This window comes from Dipodomys spectabilis, unplaced genomic scaffold, assembly GCF_019054845.1.
Source record: "Dipodomys spectabilis isolate Male_0828 unplaced genomic scaffold, ASM1905484v1 ptg000174l, whole genome shotgun sequence".
Taxonomy (NCBI): Eukaryota; Metazoa; Chordata; class Mammalia; order Rodentia; family Heteromyidae; genus Dipodomys; species Dipodomys spectabilis.
In genome coordinates, this window is record NW_024870851.1 from 3,236,653 (window position 1) to 3,259,782 (window position 23,130).

The 23,130-nt window shown below is 39.0% G+C and overlaps 1 protein-coding gene across 4 annotated transcripts in view; it reads right to left on the reverse strand.

Moving 5' to 3' along the window:
- The window catches only part of Map3k20 (mitogen-activated protein kinase kinase kinase 20), a 167,953-nt gene that overhangs the window by 95,322 nt on the left and 49,501 nt on the right, over positions 1-23,130 (reverse strand). For all 4 annotated transcript variants that reach the window (XM_042694144.1, XM_042694145.1, XM_042694146.1 and 1 more), the window contains exon 3: positions 521-608. In XM_042694144.1, coding sequence (XP_042550078.1) covers positions 521-608 — 88 coding nt within the window. The remainder of the gene's footprint in view (positions 1-520; positions 609-23,130) is intronic.

Genomic DNA, 23,130 nt, shown 5'->3' on the forward strand with positions numbered 1-23,130 from the left:
ATCTGTTTAAAAACTCTGGCTCCAAATTATGTGATAAGTTAGCTGAAGGTCATTATCAGCTCAGATGACCAAACCTGAAAAATATTGTTCTCACATCAGAGACCTTGAGGAAAGAATGCTCTAATGGGATTAATATGCCTTGCAAAGAATTACAACTGGAACAGCTCAAGAAATCTTAATTTATAAAAGGTCACAGAGTGACAAAAAACATCTCACAGTTCAAGTAATTAAATGAAATTTTAGTTAAACGACACCTTTAAATATTGGCATTGCAGCTGCAAGTGCATTTAAATAGCATTTACACAGATATAATTAGCACAATTAAATATGGGTAGAAATGGAAACACCATTCTTAATTATATTGATATAATCAGTTTTATTAATGCTTTATGGCAACAAAAGTGACATCTGACAGTAGCACACAATTCATGACTGAACCTGATATTAAGCATTTTAGCATATTAAGGAATCTAAAGCTAGGTAATTGGGGAAAGAAAGAAGGCAAATCATGAGTTCGTACCTGTGACGATGCCATAGTTGGGAGGCTCAAGAATTACTCCATAAAACTGGATGATGTTTCTGTGACTGAGGACACTCAGTATTTCCGCCTGTACAAAACCAAATGCAAAACTGCATAAAACTTTACACTTTTAATAGTCATACTAAACAGGCTTTCTAGTTTATGTTTTCTTTCACTTACATTCATAAGGATACATATGCACTCAACAACTATGTGATGCTGATAAAACTGTCTGCAACAGCATCTCTGAAAGTTCACATTTTTCTACATAGTACTTTCTGTATAGTACCTGTCTTATGAGGCTGAAACAAGTTTGAACTTCTGTTGGCTGAGCCAAAATTAAGGTAAGGATTTTCAAATATTAATGAAACACATTAATATAATTTATCTAATAAGTTATCCGTAATATATTGATCTGTTTCTGTATACATGGTAACTATAGAATGGTGGATTCCTGGGCCATGTAATAGGAAGCCCTATAATATACTTTTGAATACATTAATATTAAAAAGCGATTTAAAGAATGGCATGAAAAAATAAGGTATATTTAGTAAACGTAATTTTTACATGAACACAGAGATAGCACAGTGTAAATCTATAAATCTAGATAAATCACATAGATTTATTAAAATTTTATTACTTTTAGAGATAAAATATAGCTATGAACTATAAACACATGGTATAAAATCATGTATGTTAAATAGAAAAGGTTTAATATTGTAAGCGAAAGACATATTATTGGCAGTAAAATAGATTATATATAATTTTTACTATTTTTAAGTATGGTACAAAGAAGTATCAACTCAACATGTCAGTTTATAAGTACTACTCCCTTCATCTCCTGTCTCTCCCAACCACACCCATCTCCTCAAGTTACCGATGCCATTTTCATATATATACGTTGAATATCATGACTATATTCACTCATGCTTAAAATATAGTTTTAACTCCTTGCTCCAGAAAGGGGAATCATTAAGAATACCAGCAATTAAGACAATGAGGAAGGCATGTTCAGAAAGAAGACACAACTCTGTTATGAATTATTATTTGCCATACATGTTTTTCCACAGGTCAAGATATGAGATTTCTTTTTTTGTTTTGTTTTGTTTTGTTGATCATGGGGCTTGAACTCTGGGCCTGGGCGCTGTCCCTCAGCTCTTCAGCTCAAGGCAAGCGCTCTACCGCTTGAGCCACAGAGCTACTTGCCACTTCTGGTTTTCTAGTGGTTTATTGGAGATAAGAGTCTCATGGACTTTCCTGCCCAGGTTGGCTTTGAACCGTGATCCTCAGATCTCAGCCTCCTGAGTAGCTAGGATTATAGGCATGAGCCACCGGCACCCAGCTAAGATTTGAGATTTCATTAAAGACACTCTCTATGAACCTAGTTTTGAAGGTGATGTAACCAGATAGAAAATAGACCTAAGGATTGGCATGGGGTTCATATGGGAACTAGGGAAAGAGAAATCATCAGTGATCAGATGAGACACTATCAAAATTGATTTGACAGAATTTACTATTAGTAAAATAGGTGTTGAATGGCACCATCTCTGCCTAATCAAATGATTCCTGGACAGGACAGTGCTCACTAGGCAGAGGCTAAGTCTACCAAGTAATCACCACTGTTCAGTTTCTCTCACAGAAGGAAAACACATCAATTATACAACAGAACTACTTATCTGCGTGGCCATTTTAATTCTCAGTATAAAACAAAGGTGCTTTGGCTACCACTGGTGGCTCCCACCTATAATTCTGGCTAGACAGGAGGCTGAGATCTGAGGATCTTGGTTCAGAGCTGGCCTGGGGAGGGAGGAAGTCCATGAGATTCTTATCTCCAATTATCTGCCCCAAAGCAGGAAGCTGACTGTGGCACAAGTGGCTAGCCTTGAGCACAAAAGCGCAGGGACAGCACCCAGGCTGAGTTCATCTTGTCCCAGTGCTAGTGCACGTGTTGCACGCATGCATGTGCGCACATAAACAAAGAAGCTTTGTTGTAAAAATAAGGTCCTTGTGAAGTGTTTTGTTGTTGTTGTTTTTTGTTGGTCTTGGGGCTTGAACTCTGGGCCTGGACGCTGTCCCGGAGCATTTCAGCTCAAGGCTAGTGTGCTACCTCTTGAGCCGTAGTGCCACTTCTACTTTTCTGAGTGGCTTATTGGAGATAAGAGTCTCATGGACTTTCCTGCCCGGGCTGGCTTTGAACTGCAATCTTCAGATCTCAGCCTCCTGAGTAGCTAAGATTATAAGCGTGAGCCACTGGCACCCGGCTCTTATGAAGTTTTGAAATTATCCTATTACTCTATTTTTAAGGGGCAGCTAACTGAGTAAAGCATTAGAATTCAAGGTGAGAAAAGCAGGAGAGTTAATGTTTGTACCAGACTTCATTGAACTAAGGAGCAACAAAATGGCAGAGGACACAGATGTGCTCCTATATTCATTCTGTTCTTTTACACCTGGAAGGTCAACTTAGGATTTCCTTAGAATGACAGTCAGTCAACTAACTATACAACTACAACAAAAGTCATATTTGACTTTATGTTTACCAGCTCATTAATGAGGATTTGGAAGGCAATTCTTGGCCTCTGGTAGGCTCAACTGTCCAAGACAAACAAAGGAACCCCGTTTCTCAAGATCTTTTTCCTGCTGCACATGCTTCCAGCAAGTCCTTGCCCTCAGCATCAGAATACTTCACATTAAGAACACAGAGCTTTTCAAGTCTTAACTTTTCCAATCAGTTTTCTTACCCAATGCATCTTGTCATGTCTTTCCTGAAGCACCTCTGCAGGTGAACAAGGCTTGTTTCAAGCCTTACCTGTTCTTCTTGAATGCTTCTGCAGATGCTCCTCCAGAAGTACTGAGAGATGTAGCCTGATTCTCAGCAGAAGGGCTGCATGTCACCCAGACTGCTCATGAACTAGATGTGCTATAAAACTTAATGGCAGCTGGTGGCTTATGCCCCTAAATTTAGCTACTTAGGAGGCTGAGATCTGACCATCACAATTTGAAGCCAGCCAGGGTAGGAAAAGTCTGTGACACTTTTACCTCCAATTAACCATCAAAAAGCCAGAAGTGGAACTGTGTGGCTCAAGTGGTAGAGTGCCACCCTAGGGCAAAAGAGCTAAGGGACAACCCAGACCCTGAGTTCAAACCCAATACCTGAATTTAAGCTCAATTTACCAACACACACACACACACACACACACACACACACACACACACACACACACACACACACACACACACACACACACACACACACACACAGTGTGTCATGGCTAGGGATGTTTTCCTAAAATAAAGCTTTTGGAGAAAATGCTGTTACAAGAACAACTTGGACTGGGAAGGTGGCTCAAGTGGTAGAGCGCTAGGCTTGAGCTGAAGAGTTGAGGGACAGCGCCCAGGCCCAGAGTTCAGGACCCACGACCTGACCCCCTCCCCCGCCAAAAAAGAACAACTTAAAAGGCAGGCTTGCTTGGGCCAGGAGCTGGTGGCTAAAACCTGTAATCATAGCTACTCAGGAGGCTAAGATCTAAGGATAGTAGTCTGAAGCCAGCCCAGACAGGAGTCTGTGAGACTCTTATCTTGGATTAACCACCACCACCAACTACAACAAAAAAGCCAGAGGTGGAGCTGTCACTCAAGTGGCAGAGTACAAGACTTGAGTTAAAACAACAACAATTCAGGGATTGAGTTCAAGCCCCAAGACCAGCACCAAAAAAGGGGTGAGGGGAAAGGAAGACTCAGAAGATTTTCAAACCTGTATTTAATCACCAGAGTGTCATACACAGGTCATGCTCTTGGAGTCATTTGGAGTTTAACGAGACCTGTTTAGAATCACATGATAAGCAACAAACCTCATAATTCTATATGCTCTTTTTGAAATGATGCTCTTCAGGATTTCAGAGAAATAAAGAAGGACAAATGAACTGAATTCAGATCCCATCACCACAGAACACTGCCTATCTTGCTAATGATGCTTGACATCATGAAGACTTATTTTTAAAGAAGGAAGCTGGTTACAGGTGTTAAGAAGAGAATGTAGACCGGTTATTCTGTTCATGCTTCTTGAAAAGTGACATGGAGTCATGTGGAACTTTAATCATCAGGGCTGGGAAGTCTCTGGTTGCACAATGGTTTTGCTGAGTGGGATATCACTGCAAACTCACCACATGGGGAGGGGCCTGGACTCCCTCCAGCCATCATGCTGCTCCCCCAATCAGGTCAGCCTGAGTCAGACTAAAGAGAGACCAGCTTAACATAGAAGATGGCTTTTGAGGGGCTGGGAAGGTGGCTCAGTGGTAGAGCGCTTGCCTTGCATGCATGAGGCCCTGGGTTTGATTCCTCAGCACCACATAAACAAAAAGAAAAAAGCCGGAAGTGGCACTGTGGCTCAAGTGGTAGAGCACTAGCCTTGAGTTGAAGAGCTGAGGGACAGCGCCCAGGCCCAGAGTTCTGGCTCCCCCCCCCCCAAAAAAAAGATGGCTTTTGACCTAAATGTAGAATATGGCTTTCTACTAAATAATTTATATAACTTAGTCAAAGAGATGGATGCTTTGTGCTCAATCACACAAAACGAACTTCCTGAAATCATCAAACAAGGATTTACCTATGAACTAATGAAGGCCTAGATCCTCAAAAAAAAAAAAAGACTAGCAATATAATAATTTAATCAAACACTAAACTAGGTGAATACAAATTGAATCCTCATTCCAAATTGGATGTCTTTAAAGCTACTTGTTGTTCTGGACCTGGCTCTTGGCCTAGAAAATGACTTAGATGAACAGGTATCTTCTAGATTGCTTTTTTTTTTTTTAATTGTGAAAATACCATACAGAGGGGTTACAATTACATGAGCAAGGTAATGAGTACATTTCTTATCAAGCATTGTTGCCTCCTCCTTTGTTTCCCCTTAATATCTCTTTCCATCTCCCCCTTTCCTCTGTCCCGCCCTCCTCCCCCCGCCCGCCTGCGCCAAAGTTCTAAAGTTCGTTTTTCGACATAACATCTTGTACATCTCATTGTTGCAATGGGTCCACCTTCCCCTCTTCTAGATTTCTTCATGCTTTAAATTTCTGTTCATTTATGTCTTAAAAAATAATATATTGTTATGTATACATTACACTGTATCCAATAGATTGAACTGAGGCAGTTCACCATGCTATATTAGGACATCCTTTGTAGCTCAACTGACTTTGGCAGGAGTCTTAGCTGCTTACAAACAAAGGGAAAGGCTAAGTCCTCAGCTTGGGCACTACCTGGCAGGTGGTGGAAACCCTTAAGAAGCAGGGCCTTTGAGAGATCTTTAGGAGATTGGAAGCATACCTCTGAAAGGGCAAATAGGACCCCAGCCTCAACCTCTTCCTCTCTTTTGCATCCAGCCATGAAGTAAACAGGCTTCCTCTAACATAGTTTCCTGCCATGATGTACAGGTGGTACCACATACCCATAGCAATGGAGTCAGATCAGTTACAGACTGACAACTCTCAAACTGTGAGCCAAAGTAACCAGTCCTTGTTTTTAACTTGATTTATGCCATGAGTTCATTACAGTCACAGAAAGCTAAATCACACATGGACCTCGAAGAAGCTAACCTCTCTGAATCTCAGTTTTCTCACCTGCAACACAGGGGCAGTAACCGTATCCCAATGCTCAGCAATGCCAGGTGCTCAACTGATGCCAGTCACTTATCTGATATCTTACTCCTTCCTATAGAATGCATTTATGGTTCAATCAAACTAGCCTGTAAAATTTATCTCAATTCTAGCAGTAGATTCCATAGATAGATAGATAGATAGATACAGATAGGTTTATATAGATATATCTAATATATCTAATTTAAAAACTACCTTGCACAAAGAGATGTCAATATGCAGAATTTTTATACTAATACAAATGTTTTGAAGAGCCTATTATGACCTAGGCACTAAGCATTTTATGAAACATGGACTTTAATTTCATAACAAACTGCAAACTAGGCCAGGTATGGTGGCACATGCCAGGAATCCTAGCACTTAGAAGGCTGAAAGATAAGGACTTTGAATTCAAGGCTACCACAAGCTACACAGCAAGATGCTTCACTAACTAACAAAAACCATAGGCTTGAATCAACTAATATCACACTTGCATAAGGAAAGAAATCCAGTTAAGAGAACATTTAAAACTTGCCTAAGGATACATCAAATGGCAAAGCCAAGTCTGATGCCAAAGCCATGATTATAATCACCAAACTATACCACTTTACTTCATTAACCTAATTTGAGAACATATGGAACCATTAGCTTGTTGGACATTGACATATGACAAGAGGCCTAGAAATTCCAAAAGGTCTCTCTAGTCAGTTACAGAACTGTGTGGGCAATGTCCTTGTAACTCATTCTGGGCCTCAATCACTGTCTCTACTTAACATTGCCATGTGTCCTGCTATTCTTCCATGCAAATCAGGTCAACAAGCAAAAATGAATTTTTCTCAGGCACTGGGACTTCAGGCCAAATTTATAGCTAATAAAACCAGTTAATTGCACAGCATGAGGCACCCTCTCTCTCTGCAAAAATTACATGGTAGGAATTTTGAGCAACTCTCACAATCTGATTAGCTAAGTGCTTTATAATATTACTCTACAGTGCAACAGAGTTTGATTATTTACATCCCATAAGAGAAATGTTTGCCACATTTATTATGGAAATCTACAAAATCATTTACAAGAGTTTAGGCATATTTAATTTTAAAATAGTCTGAAAAGTCCTTTAACATCTTTTACACCCCAATTAAATAGAATCTTGAATACTTGAATTCTTTTCAGCTAACCTAATATTCTACTATTTGGGGGTTCTGTTGGCATATTCAAATATTGTTTGGGGGTTTACTGAGAAGAAGGAGGAGGAGGAAGGAGGGAGAGAGAAAGGGGAAGGAAAAGAGGAAGGCCTGGAGGGGAGGAGGAGAAAGCAGCAGCAAACTCTATCAACTATATAGCACAGATAATTTGGAACATAGAACTTGGAGAATGAGGGATTTAAAATCTTTCAATTTTTGTCTTTGTGGTCCCCAGTTACAACCCCATCTTAGTGGAACTCCACTCTTAACAGCCAGAGATCACTTCTCTAGGAGCTTGATGAAAAGACAGCCTCCATTTAACTAAAGCCTCTAATACTCAATAACCACCGGTAAACAGCCACCAACTTTCTTCTTACAAACCTTCATGCTGAAACCATGCAGACAGAATAATTTTTACATTAGCCCCAGTTTTTCAAAGCTTGAAATTCTAGTTCTTATCATTTTCCTTGACATATCTTATTTTTAGTCTTGGTTATTTTACCCATGCAAAGAAAGATATCTGTCATTATGAAGACATACTCACATAACTGGTATTAGGTTAAATCACTAGGCTGAATGTAGCTCTTGTCAAAACCATCTTTAGCTGGGTTCAGGTGGCTAATCTTAGCTACACAAGGTGGCTGAGTGCTGAGGATCATGATTCAAAGCCAGCCCAGATAGGAAAGTCCTTGAGACACTTACCTTCAATTAATAGAGTGCCAGCCTTGAGGGAAAAAACTAGGTGAGCGCACAAGGACCTGAGTTCAAGCCCCAGGACTGGCACCAAAAACAAAACACCTACTATCATTATTTCTTCCCATCTAAATGAAAAGAAAATGATATTCTTAAATTCAATCACATGAAAAGTTAAACCTTTAAGTATAATGGTCTTAGTAAAAAAGAATATTTATGATGTTTCCCAAACAACTGATTTGTTTTTATTCCACTGCTTCAGTGGTTACTTTAGCAAACTACTGTATTATATTGTTCAAGTTTGTTGCTGGCAAAGTTAGACCCAAGTTTGTTGCCTTCATCCAGAGAGTATACCAAGGCTCCTGGGTATATATTTACTACATACACACGATTGAAGAGTCTCTGTAATACCTTATTGGGCTGCTATGGATCTCAAGAAACAAGGTCTATTCTACATATAACCAAATATAACCTAGTGATGACTGATGTGACGTACCAGACTGCACCAGAGCAACATTCTGTAACCTGAGACACTAACAAAAAGCACACAAGGTTATTGCTGACCTGAGCTGAGACAGAATAATGGCCCAACAATGAGCCCAAAGATAAAGAAGAAAACAAATTAGAACAGTAGTCTGCTTTCCAGGAGACAAAAGAGAGTAGACTATGAAGTATGGCAATAAAGATTCTGTTAGTCTTTAGGAAGGCATATAAAAATCAGATATATATGAACCTAACCACATAGTTTCACTACTATAACTCTTTTGCAGTCAAACACTGTAGGAACTCTTGAGTCTCAGAAGTTGCAAGCCAAGCACAGGCTTACTCATACCCTTTAATAGCTATCCTTTATGGAATACTTCCTATAGATCAACACTGTCTCATCACTTTATATACTAACTCATTCAGTCCTTAAAGCATGTACCAGAATTATCCCTGGTCTATCTCTTGAGAAACTGAGGAACAGAGAAGTTAAGGAACTTGCCCATGGTCAGACAGCTAAGAAACAATGAGGGCAAGATTCAAATGAGACGATCTGATTGCAAAACCTATGATTTTAATCACAAAAATATGAATAGAAAGTCTACGGCCATACAGTGTATACACCTACATATTTCTATAATATTAAATGTGAATAAGCACACTCTTCTGTGACAAAATTTACAATTGGGATTTTGTGTATACTAAATGTTTTAGAGTGGGAGGCAGTGGCTCACACCTGTAATCCTATCTGCTCAGAGGGCTGAGATCTGAGGATTGCTGTTCAAAGCCAGCCATAGCAGGAAAGTCCATGAAATGCCCATCTCCAATTAAGCACACATATAATAAATAAATAAATATCTTGAAGTGGAGCTTTGGCTCAAGTGGTAGAAAGCTAGCCTTGTGCCAAAAAGCTCAGATACAGCGTCATGCCCTGAGGTCAAGCCCCAGGACTGGATGGATGGATGGATAGATAGATAGATAGATAGATAGATAGATAGATAGATAGATAGATAGATAGATAGATAGATACTTTAGCACATTTGTTTGATCTGAAAATGGAAAAGAACTCCAAACTCCGAATCAAGAGACTTCCTAAGTTCTAGTCTTGGTTTTGCTACTTGATGGCTATAGGATTTGAGGCCTTAAAATGCCCACATGTGGGGTAAAGAGGAGGGACTGGATAATCTAACATCTCTCTAACACTAATATTCTGCTTTCAATCTGACTAACTGCTATGGATTATGAGCAGCCATAAGTGTCTTTTAGAAGCTCTCCAGCTGAGTACAGTGTGCAGCCAGGATGCAGAGCCACTGGTCACAAGCTAAGGAGTAGCCTAGTTGCTTTAGTCAGAAAACTCTGGAGTTGAATTGAGCCAAGTGGCATTGCAGGTCTCTTTGTGTTACCAAGCTTGCTCTTTGTGAGACAAGAAAACCAGCAACAGCTGAAAAAGTTGCACAAACCAAAATCACATATGCATCTCACATAGGCAAATCCTTTCCCTCATACATGCTAGCTGCTAGCAACTGTACCTAGTGAGCAGAGAGAATTTTTAAAAGATGCACAGAACTCAAGATAGGTATCCAGGACACCATCCAGAACTATTTTGTGCTTGAAAACAGCTCTACAGACTCACGCCCCAGCTTAGTGAAACCTGAAGAAGGAAGAGCCAAAACAGATCTGTGCAGGGCACTGACCACAAGCCAAAGAGTAGCTTCAGAAAATAGTCAGGCCATGGCAGCATCAGCCTGCTCAGGTCATACCACAACCAGCAAAAAAAAAACAAAAATTTAGAAAAAACTCTGAAGTCTTCCCATGACCACTATTTGTAAAGTCAGATTCTGCAAATTTCTAAGTCAGTCAGTTTGTCCTCTCTCTCTCTCTCTCTCTCTCTCTCTCTCTCTCTCTCTCTCTCTCTCTCTCTCTTTCTGTACTGGGGTTTGAAGTCAGGGCATCATACTATGCTATGCAGTCAATCTATCACTTGATATATTTCTCAGCCCTTTATTTTGTTTAAGCTATTTTTCAGGTAGAGCCTCATGCATTTTGCCCTGATCTGGCCTGAGGCCATGCAATCCTACTTGTCACAACTTCCCATTTAGCATGGATGACAAGTATATACCACCATGTCCAGATTGTTGGTTGAGATGGTGTCTAGCTTAACTTTTTTGCCTGAGGTGGTCTTGAACCATCATTATCCCAATCCTTGCCTTCTAAATTTCTGGGCTTATAGGTGGGTGTCTATGCATCTGACCAGTAAATCACATAAAAGTTACCCTTCTATCTGAAAAATAAATTGCTAAGTTGTGAGAAAGGGCACTTTCCCTTATGCAGAATAGTGAATCTGGCTTGCCTTCATTAGCCTCACAGTTTGTGCAATTGCAGAGCAAGTCTGAGTCTTACAGGGTACTCCCTACTCAATCTCAAGTCTCAGGAGACCTCCCCCTCCTCCCACACGGTACTTTTATCACTCATCGTATGTTCTCTGTGAGCCCCTAAGTGGGGTTTCATCAATGGACCCCTCAATATATAGTGTATTATCCATGCTAATGTATGAGGACCACTGAGTCCTGGGCAATGGGAAACACGTTGAGCGTTCTTGCCAGCCTGACATGGGTCTATCGGGTGAAAAGAGACTTGGAAATGCTAATCACCTGTATTTGATCATTGGGTATAAGGAATTACTATACTGTACCTCATAAATAGGTTCAATTTGAAAAGTTTTTTAAATCTATTTTTTTTTAAAGAAGATAAAGTGTTATCCACCCCTCAAACCTCAGGGAGGATGTAGTGTGCTACCTCAAAAGCAGTACTAAGTACAGCACTCTCACTAGCACTGAACATAGCATTCTCATTACAGTAGTGAACTACATTCTCACTGAGTCAGTACAAAACACAACACTCTTAGGCAGTACTGAACACAGCACTCTCGCAAAGGTGGTACTGAACACAGTACTCTCAGTAAGGTAGTACTGAACACAGCACTCTCACTATGGCAGTACTGAATATAGACACAGACACTTCTTACAGTCACTACTGAGCAAGGCTTGAGGTCTTTTGTAAACATTAGAGATCTGGAGAATGAGGATAATAAAATAATTGCTTTAACTAGACTAGAAGTTTGATTTTTTAAAGAAACTGACCTCTTTATTTTGGATTAATTTTCAATTTAGAGGAGAATTCAGTAGACTTCCCATCTCTCCACCACCCCATTTCCACAGTGTCCACATCTCCCATTATACTGGAACACTAATGAAAGAGACTTGATTTACTCAGTTTCTGCTCGAGCATTTGTCCTCTCTGTGTCCCAGGATCCAATCCAGGATACCAACACCATCTCCTCTCTCCAGTTTCCCCTTGTCTCATAAACACAAGAATAAAAAAAATATACTGGGACATGATAAATTGTACAGGTCTCTAGGCATTCACACACAGTGAGGCCAAAGGAGGATATTCTTAGGAAAGGAACACAAAGGCACAGTATCTAAGTACATCTGATATATATAATATAATTGACTGAAATGAACTCCACATGGAAACAAGAAGCTTTTTTCTTTTTTGCTGTTTTTTGTTTTCTTTCCTCCCCTTTTGTTCTTTGCTCATGTATATGTCTTTGGGAAGGCAAGAAGAGCCCAGAAACAGTGGCACAAGGGTGAATAAATGGAGCAGAGGTACTCATCAGACACTATGTTGAAAATGAACTATACCCCTGGTGGGTGGGGACATGAAGGAAAAACTGGAAGAGAACAAGGGAAGGAATGACCCTGCTCATTAGCTGACTTAGTAATTGTAACCCTTTGTATACACTTAGAATAACAATTTTTTAAAAAGAGCAAATAAGTGTGAAACCATTTTTGAAAATTTAAAAACAACTATAGGAATACAATTTATTATTATTAAGCATTAAAAGAGTTGGAAAGTGAAAAGTAGCAGAAAATTGGCACATATTAAGTTCCCAATTACTGGTTAGCATTATCATTATAAATATTTATATCCCCCCCCTACATTGTGATGGATTATATGTGTCTTCAACAGGTGTTTGGAGTTCAGACTTCCTTCGCTGGCTACCGATGTTACTTTCTGTATAAGGAGACAGCCTCAGCGAAGCATCCTGCTCAATGGGTTTGAGCAGGAAAGATCAGAGGCACAGAAAAACAGAGGTGCTCATGAAACCTCAGAGCTACACAGGTTTTACTTCATCCCCAAATGCCAATCTTCAGCCAGGTGCCAGTGGCTCACACCTGTAATCCTAGCTACTCAAGAGGCTGAGATCTGAGGATCATAGTTCAAAGTCAGACTCAGGCCCTTTTGGTAAACCACAAAACCAAGAAGGGACATGACAGACCAGTAGAGGACCCAACACCCAGGCATCTCCTGTGATTCGATCTGCATGCAGCTTCCAAGCACCGAAAAGAGGAGGTTTTACAAAGGATGAGTAGGGGTCAGGTAACAGAGCCATGAACTGGCCAGGAAAAAGCTCTTCCACCACCCGTGCCATTCACAGCACACATCCAAATATCAGAATGATGGGCTCCAAGTGGCTTCATCACAGTAAAATAAAGGGAAAGCTTGGCAGCCTGAGCGGCTCTGGATGCCACTATACATCCTGCCTCTTATAGCAGAAAATTTAACCAGAAAGTACTTCAAAATGTTTACCACCCAAGAACCCGGAAGATATAATCATGTTTTAGTAGAAAGGCCAACATGTCTACTTAAGGATATGTTTGTCAAAAACATTATTTTTTGTGTAACATTAGCAGACAAAAGTGGACAGATAAAAATTACAGTGTGTGTGTGTATGTGTGTGTGTGTGTGTGTGTGTGTGTGTGTGTGTGTAGACAGGGGGAATACTAGGGGATAGTGAATGGAGGCATAAGAAGCAAAGATATAATAAATTATTGAACTGTAATAAATAGTTACTTCTTCCAGCTCTCAGCATTATTTTCCTGAAAATTTTATTAACAAATATCAAGACAAATTTTAAAAAGTCACTTTTAATGCTTCTTGATTATGTTCATAGTTTTAGAGAGGTTAGGAGAAAAGCAAACTAACAAAATCAGATACTTTTTCTTTAGTCCTTTTAAGGCTAATTTTGAGGAAGACATTTCCTATTCAAATGTGTATTTTAGACATTAGGACAACTCATGAAGTTTAGTAGTATGTTACTCTGAGTTAAAGTTGAAAATATTATATGTAGTAGCAGTGCTAAAATTTCAAGAGCCCCTTGACATTGTTGTGCACATGCCATAAGAAGGAAGGAAGGAAGGAAGGAAGGAAGGAAGGAAGGAAGGAAGGAAGGAAGGAAGGAAGGAAGGAAGGAAGGAAGGAAGAAGGAAGGAAGGAAGGAAGGAAGGGAAGGAAGAAAGGAAGGGGAAGAAAGAAAGGAGGGAGGGAGGAAGAGAGAGAGAAAGAGAGAGGGAGAGAGAGAGAGAGAATTTGGACATTGAGGGTTTCCTCAGACACACATAATCCTCGAAGAAAATACAGGAATATATCTTTATGACCTTGAGTTAGGCAAAGCCTTCTCAGATAGGACATCAAAAGTACATACAACCAAAAGAAAGATAAATTGGACTTCACAAAAAATTAGATGTATTTCCATTTCAGTAAGGAACCATCAAGAAAGTAGAGAAGTAACTCATAGAACAGGGTTGTCAATTTCTCTAAGTCATGTCTCTGATAAGGGATCGGAATCTGGAACATATAAAACCTTACAACTCAACAATAAAAAGATACAGAACCTTATTAAAATAGCTAAGAACCCACACCGCACTCCAAAGAACAGTAGTAGGTGAAGAGTCCCCTTGTACTCACATCAGCATTATATTTATAATAATGAAAATTAGAAACAACCCAAATATCTAGCTGATGATTGCATAAAATGTGGTATGACAAGGTAATGAGGTATTACTTAGCAACAAAAATAAGTGAAACAGATACCCATGCTAACCAAGATGAACTTTGAAAACAGGATCCATGAGAGAAGGCAGACACAAAAGGCCACATAATATGTGATTCTATTTATATGAACTTTCCAGAATAGGCAAATATGTAAAGAATGGAAGTCAATTAGTTGTTGCTTGAGTGGGGAAAGGAGAACCACTGGGAAATGGGAAATGCTTGTTGATAGGAATTAGTTTCTTTAGGGATGATGAAAATATTTGAAAAGTAAGACTCCACACATCCGTGAATTAACCACTCACGAAAAAGAACATTCCCATCTTTGTTCTGCATTCAACAGATTAATTATGCCTTTTCTTGAACTTCACGTAAATGGAATCTTATGCTGTATGGTCTTTTTTGAACAGCTTTTTGTTCAGAATTTTTTAAAAAAATCACTTATGAGATGGTCTATAACATTAGTTCATTCTAGCATTCTATTGTTTAGAAGTATTGATTTTAGTATTTGACATTTTCGGCTATTACAAATAAAGCTGCAAGACCTTCTACTCATTCAGCTTGCTTGCTTGGCTAGCATTGTACCACTTGAGTGTAGCAGCCCTGCTTTTTCCTGGTTAATTGGAAATGGACTCTTACAGACTTTTCTACCCAAGCAGGCCTTGAACCACTGTCCCCTGTATCTCATCCTCCTGAGCAGCTAAAATTATAGGCATGAGTCACTGGTAATGGGCAATATTAGTTTATTAGTCTGTTCTGAATAGATATTCTTGTTCACCTTTGTAGACACCTAGAAGCTGAATTGCTGAACCCTAAGGGATTTGTTTGATTCCTAGGAAACACTGAAAATCAATCTTAATATGTCACACCTCACACTCCCTCAAATAATGAATACGAATGTCCTCATTCACATTGTTGCCAACAATTGCTGCTGTTGCTGTGGATTGCCATGTGCTTCTTGATTAGATGTATATCCACTTGTGAGACTGCTACAGGGACATTCCATTTCTTAACTTACTCTATTCTTTTTAATCTCAATTTGTAGGACTACTTAAATACTCTGGAAACAAGTCTTCAGTAGACGCATGTGTTGTAAGTATTTTCTTTCACTCTGCAGCTTGCTTTTGTAATGTTAAATTATTTCTTTCTCTGAGCAGCAAGTTAAAATGTGATGGCGTTCTAGTTTCCAGTTTTGTGCTATTGGTAGTACTTGTGATTTGTCTAAGAAATATTTGGCTACTGAAGGTTCTAAGACATTCTTTGGTTTTGTTATAGAAGCATTAGTGTTTCAGCTTTTACATTTAGGTTTATTATAGATCTTGGAATAAAGCAGCAGTCAAGGTTCATTTTCTTCATATGTTTTTAAAACATGTCAATTTTTTTTTCCTCATATCATTTTATTTTATTTTTTTTAATTTTATTTTATTTTATTTGAGAACATACTGTACAGAGGGGTTACAATTACATGGGCAGGATAATGCATACATTTCTTACCAAGCATTGCAGCCTCCTCCTTTGTTTACCCTTCACCTCCCTTCCCACCCTCCCCCCTCCCCCCCACCCAATCATACTCCCCCCCCCCACCGACATTGTAAAGCTGGTTTTGACAAAAACATGTCAATTTTTTAAATGACATTTTAATACACAGCCTCACAATTCATAGACAAAGGTATAAGTCTTTACTTACACAGTTTTTTTTTAAAAATACCTCTTAGCTCTAGGCAGTACTATATTTGGGTTACAACATTCATGTTTATATGCCAGATGTATAATAAAAAGAAGTTAAAATACTTCTCAGCAATGTTTTGTAGTTTGTTTTTTTTTTGGTCGGCCGTGGGGCTTGAACTCTGGGCCTGGGCGCTGTCCCTCAGCTCTTCAACTCAAGGCGAGCGCTCTACCACTTGAGCTACAGCGCCACTTCCGGTTTTCTGGTTGTTTATTGGAGATATTAGTCTCACGGTCTCTCCTGCCCGGGCTGGCTTTGAACCGCAATCCTCAGATCTCAGCCTCCTGAGTAGCTAGGATTACAGGCGTGAGCCACCAGCGCCCGGCTGTTTTGTAGTTTTTAGCATAGATTTTTTTGCATGTCTTTTGTTAAATTTATTTATATGTATTTTTTTAGAGTTTGTAGCTATTACAAATAAAATTTTTCCTAGATTTTGATTTTTGAATTTTTGGTTGTTAGAATATGGAGATACAATCAAACTTCTTTTCTTTTCTTTTGCTTTTTCTTTTCTTTTCTTTTTTTTTGTGCCACTTCTGGGGCTTAAATTCAGGGCCTGGGCATTGTCCCTGCGCTTTTTTGCTCAAAGGTACTATTCTACCACTTGAGCCATAACTCTACTTTTGGCTTTTTGTGATGGTTTACTGGAGATAAGAGTCTCACATACTTTCCTGCCCTGCCTGGTTTTAAACTGAAATCATCAGATCTCAGCCTCCTGACTAGCCAGGATTACAGGTATGAGTCACTAGCTCCTAACTCAATAACAAAACACTTTTTTTTTCTATAAGTTTGCTTAATAAATCTAGTATTTATTTTAAAGGCCTCTTAAGAGTTGTTCTATAAGCTCAATAAATGACATCTTTACTTCTTCTCTACCAGTCAGTATGTCTTTTATTTCCTTCTCTTACCTGAAATATAAGATTGTATTTATTATTACATTATGATTAGAAGCCTATTATCTCCTTCTCTTATGTAAGAGTGGGAATCATCTTACTCGACCTTTGAGAGAAGAACATTTAAAATTTCACTGTCAAGATGTTAGCTAGAGGGCTGGACACTGGTGCCTCACGCCTGTAATCCTAATTACTCAGGAGGCTGAGATCTGAGGATCACAGTTCAAAACTAGCCTAAGCAGGAAAGTCCATGAGACTCTCATCTCCAATTAACCATCAGAAAACTAGATGTGGTGCTGTGGCTCAATGTGGTACAGTGCTAGTAGCCTTGAGCAAAAGAGCTCAAGCACAGCACCAAGTTCAAACCCTACAACTGCAAAAAAAAAAAAAAAAATTAGCTGTAGATTTTTTTGTATATATCCTTTCTACGATTGAAATTATTGAAGTTTACCTTGACCACTTGTTTAGTCTATCTTACTGAAGGTTCCATGTGCATTTAAGTGTTAAGATAATGTTTTCAGTTGTTTTATTAAAAACTGGGCACCACTGGCTCATGCCTGTAGTCCTAATTACTTGGGAGGCTGAGATTAGAAGGACTGGAGACCAAGGCTAGACCCGTTCTCTACCCATATCTAAGTGTACCTGTCATACTCGCTACATTGAAAGGTGTGATAATAGGCTGGTTGGCAGTTCTAGGCCAGACTAGGAAGAAAATACTGTGAGCCTGCATCTCAATAGAAGATAGGCGTGGCAGGTATACTTGTCATCCCAGGTACATAGGAAGCCTAAAATGAGTGAATTGCAGTCCAGGTGCATACCTGAATGGGTATTTGCACAAAAAGAAATGGAAGTATGGTATACTGGTACAGTGTCTATTTAGAAAGTGCTAGGCTCTGATTTCAAACTCTTGCCTCAAAAAAAAAAAAGCTCTTCTGGAACTTCAATTATATACAAATTAGATGGATGTGATCTCATTTATAACTGAGTATTCAATTTTTTAGTTTTGTTTCATTTTGTTTTATAAGATGTAGTCTCGCTATTGTCTTACTTATATAACTGTAATTCCCATGCTCATCACCTTTTGGAAAAAAAAAAAAGGGAAAAAAAATGTAGACCATCTGGCCTTCAATTTATGATATTCTCTTCCAGGGCCTCCGGAATAGCTGGAATTACAGGTATATGTCACCATATCCTGCTTTGAATATTCCAGCTTTTAGTCTTTTTTTCCCCTTGCATTCTTCCTTTTTGATAAATTCTATTAAATTTTGACATACACTGATTTTTTAATGCCTTCTTCATCTGCTTCCTGTGCTTAACGAGGAACACTTTCAATCTCTGGAAGAGATTCTAAAAAGCAAGAAAAACATTTCTTAAAATTTAGAGAAATGAGCTAGGTGCCAGTGACTCATACCTGTAATCCTAGCTACTCAAACAGCTGAGATTTTAGGATTTCAAGTGGAAGACAGTCCAGGCAGGAAAGTCCATGAGCCTCTTATCTCCAAATAAATACCAAAAGGCAAGAAAACGCACTAGACTTGAACAAATAAATAAAGCTAAGGGACAGCACCCAGGCACTAAGTTCAAGCCCCAGGACAAGTATTCACACACACACACACACACACACACACACACAAAAAGCTAAAGTAAGTTATTTTACTTAACAGGTAAGAATCAGGAGATAAACAGGAAACTAGTAAATATCTTTCTATATTATTTTCTGAAGAGTATAGTTTTAATAATCTTTAAAAAATCACAGATTCTTTTATAATTGGCCCAAACAAGGGTGGTTGACTGGCATGAGTGCCAACTCCAAATGACACAGAGAACTTTCTAGCAGTCTGGCTTTCCAAAGATGAAGTGGACTGTTAGAGAAGGTCAGTGAGTTCCTATTGTTATTAATCAGAATTCAAACAGAAGCTCGATGCCCATTTGTGGCAGGAATGTCTCAGAGGATATTCAAAACATCAGAAATGTGGTCCTTTAAGGGCTTTTCCAAAGCTGAGATTCTATCAAGGGTAAAGATGATTAAGTCTACAGCCAGAAAACGTATGATTAAGCTCTGGTCTCTCCAGTGTGATTTTGAGACTCTTCTAGGAACAGACATAAAGGAAATATATATAAGTCACACAGCTTCATAAACAGTGGGAGTTATCAAAGTGATATCACTGATCATTACAAGGGTTCAAACTGCAACTGAGGGGCTGGGAAGGTGGCTCAGTGGTAGAGCGCTTGCCTTGCATGCCTGAGGCCCTGGGTTCGATTCCTTAGCACCACATAAGCAAAAAGAAAAAAGCCGGAAGTGGTGCTGTGGCTCAAGTGGTAGAGTGCTAGCCTTGAGCTGAAGAGCTGAAGAGCTGAGGGACAGTGCCCAGGCTCAGAGTTCAGGCCCCACGACCAGACCTCCCCCCCCCCCCCCAAAAAAAAAAAAAACTGCATCTGAGCTCATGCCTATAATCCTAGCTACTCAGGAGGCTGAGATCTGAGGATCACGGATCAAAGCCTGCCCGGGCAGGAAAGTCCGTGAGAGTCTTATGCCCAATAAACCAGTAGAAAACCGGAAGTGGCACTGTGGCTCAAGCGGTAGAGCTCTCACCTTGAGCTGAAGAGCTCAGGGACAGTGCTCAGGCCCAGAGTTCAAGCCCCATGACCAACCAAAACAAACAAACAAACCGCCCCCCCCCCCCCTGCAACTGAACATCATCTTATCTGGTCATATGTACATAGCTTTTGACCTTTTCTGCTTGTCCCAGACATATACTAGTTATTGCAAATAAGGGAACCATGGGACCTATGTTTCTTTGGGCCTGGCTTACTTCACTTAATATAATTTTTTCCAAGTCTTTCCATTTCCTAACAAATGGGGCGATATCATTCTTTCTGATGGGGACACAAGTGGTTTTTTTTCTTTCTTTCAAGAAAGAAAACGTATTTATAATGTACCATGTGATTTGTTTCTTTGTATGATCCTCCCCCATGGTATAACCCCTGTTTTCACTGTATTTGATGTCAGTGCCCTGCATCTTGTATAAACACTTTTCTAATTTGGGAGGGGAAGGGAAAAAACAAAATGCTTAAATAAGGATACAGGGTGACCACTGTAACAATGAGATGTACAAGATGCTATGTTGAAAAATGAACTTTACAATTTAGGCGGGGTAGGGAGGGTGGGGGTGGGCGGGGAGTGTAGTTGTGGAGATGGGAGAGAAGGGATGGTAGGGGAAAAACAAAGGAGGAGGTAACAATGCTTGATAGGAAATGTACTCATTACCTTGCTCATGTAATTGTAACCCCTCTGTACAGTATTTTTACAATAAAACATATTAACTTTTTTAAAAAACTGCAACTGAAGTTACTTAATGCTAAACATGAAGCAAAACTTGTGAATAGAAAGGTTTATGAACCCATTTCCCAGAGAGCCTATGGAAATAGCAGATAGATAATTCTCAGTGTCTGAGATGATTCAGATACAATTGATACAGAACAAAAAGGTGAATTGTGATCTTTATGGTATTAGGTCCCTAGCTTGCTAGCAATACTAGATGTAAAAGGAAAAAAAATGACCTTCTGTTTCTAATGCTAATGTGTCATCAAATGCCTTTCATTCAGGAATACCCAACCTTCTCTCTTATAACAAGCACAGGTCAAGCAGCCAAGTGTCATTTCAAAAATAAAAACCACACCTGACAGTGGACAAGATGAGCTTTGCCCAGCTTAATCTATGTCAACTTCCAATGACTGCTCAAAAATAAGGGTTTGGGGCTCTTGGACTAAAACAGTTATTAAAATTTCAGCATAAGTATTGTACTAGATCTCTAAACTAACAGACCATCTTATAATTATATACAAACCCACCCTTTACACACAACATCCCTCACAGGATCAACCCTTTGTCTACTTTCTTTCCCACCTTTCTAATGGTATATTACTGTGATGAAGGGTGCGTGTGTGTGCACACATATGCATGCACATACACACGCTAGTACCAGGGCACTTGGCCTTTTCACTCATCGTTGGAACTCTACCACTTGAGGCAAAGCAGACTTTCCTGCCTAGGTTGGTTTTGAACTGTTTCTCAGATCTCAGCCTCCTGAGCAGTGGGGATTACAGGTGTGAGTCACTAGTACAAAGCAATAATCAATTCTTGACCTATCCATAATTAAGAGTTCAAAAGATAAAAGGAAAAAAACTATGCATTTCATACTGAAGACACGTTGATGCTTTAAATAGCCCTTTAAAATGACAAATATTTATTAATCTATGTATCTTTTAAATGAGCTACATATCGGAAATAGATGGTGAAAGTAAAAAAAATAGTTATTCAAATATATTTGTGTAGATTGGCTGGTAGAAAACTACTTTAGTTTTCTTTTACTTAAATGTTACTATCTACAAAACTAATTGTTCCAGTATTAGGAAATATTATGTAGATTATGATTCAAGCACATTAAATGCTCTATAAATAAGACTTCTGTCTGTTTTTGCTCATAGATTGCCATTTCATTCTTAGGCCACACAGATGTTTTATAGAGTATTATGTGAAATACAGTAAAACAACATGCTCAGTGACTGTAAGAATGAAAAAAAAAGAAAAAAGACAAAGAAAACACACTTCTTTTTACCCTTATATAGACAATTTCCCTTACACATAAAACTATTGATCCTGAAAAAAAAATCTTCTCAAACTGACATCTTAATTAAAATAGATGCTTCTGCCTGTGCTTTCACACTCTTGCTTGTCTCTCCAAACACAGAACTTAGGGTATTTATGATTCACTTCCTCACATATCTGTCCAACACCATAGCCTTCATTATCAAGATAACTACCAAAGTATAAAAGATTAACACAGTCATAATCACTGTTAATGTTTGGGCTAAGGGCTTCTGATAGTAAATGAGGAATATGACATATAAATTTTATGGTAAATCATTATTACATTTAAAATGTACAAAAAAATAGAACAAAGCTGAGTGCCAGTGGCTCATTCCTGTAATCCTATTCAGGAGGCTGAGATCTGAAGTTTAAAGTCAGCTCTGGCAGGAAAGTCTATGAGACTCTTATTTCCAATTAACCAGCAAAAATCTAGAAGTTATGGATCAAGTGGTATAGTACCAGCTTTGAGTGGAAAAAGCACTCACACACGTGGACATACACATACACACACAAAAACAGAGTTTATGAAAATATAACACTCCTTGCAATAAACACAGGAAATACTGTTTTCCCATGCAAAGTTCACACACAGAGCCACTGATCCATTTGTGATTGAAAGATAAACTGGGAAGACCAATCTTTTGGATATTTTCATATCCCTTGTTACTCCCAAACTGGTGCTTCTTGTAAGAAAAAGATGGAACAAAGATCCTAATGTTGCAGGTCTAAAAGATATCTACATCAAAACCAGGTAGAGTGGGCCTAACCTAAGCTGCTGGCAAGCCGCGGGATGGATGTGGGCACTCTTCTGCCTAATAAAATCTGAATCAAACACTTTGCATCTGATTCTCCATGTGAGCTTTTATGCAAACTTCTAAAGTGCAAGGAATCCTGGGGTGGAAGAGCTATTCTGAGAGATTTCACATAGTTCATGTAATTAGGGAAACCACTTCCTTTGATTGTAAGTGTTCAAAACAGCCGAATTTCTCCTATCAAAGGCACTCTGTGATTTGGGTCACCTCTTTTACTTTCTCTTTCATGTTTCTCAGGATGAGAGGTGAAGCTGGAGAGCACATTATTTAGGGGAAAAAAGATCTACCTTTTTGTTTTAGGGATTGAACTTGCAGTATTCAAAAGACTGTCATTTAGTCTTTTTTTTCCCCTCTCTCTCTCTCTCACCCTCTGCCTCTTTCCTTCTCTCTGAGGTTCTTCAGGTGCTACAGAACATACAATCCAAAATGCCAATTTAAGGCTAGTAGAAAACTGTCATATTGTGTGTAAAAGGATTCTAATGTTCGTGTTTGGAATGAAAGCATAATTAGAACTGTAATCTGCAGGATCTTGATCTCATATTATGCAGAATAAGAACCTGAAAAGATGTCAACAGATCAGAGCAAGAGTCCATTTCCATGTGGAAATGATCAATTCCATATGCAGTTTCTGGAAAAATCAAATACAGATAGAGGA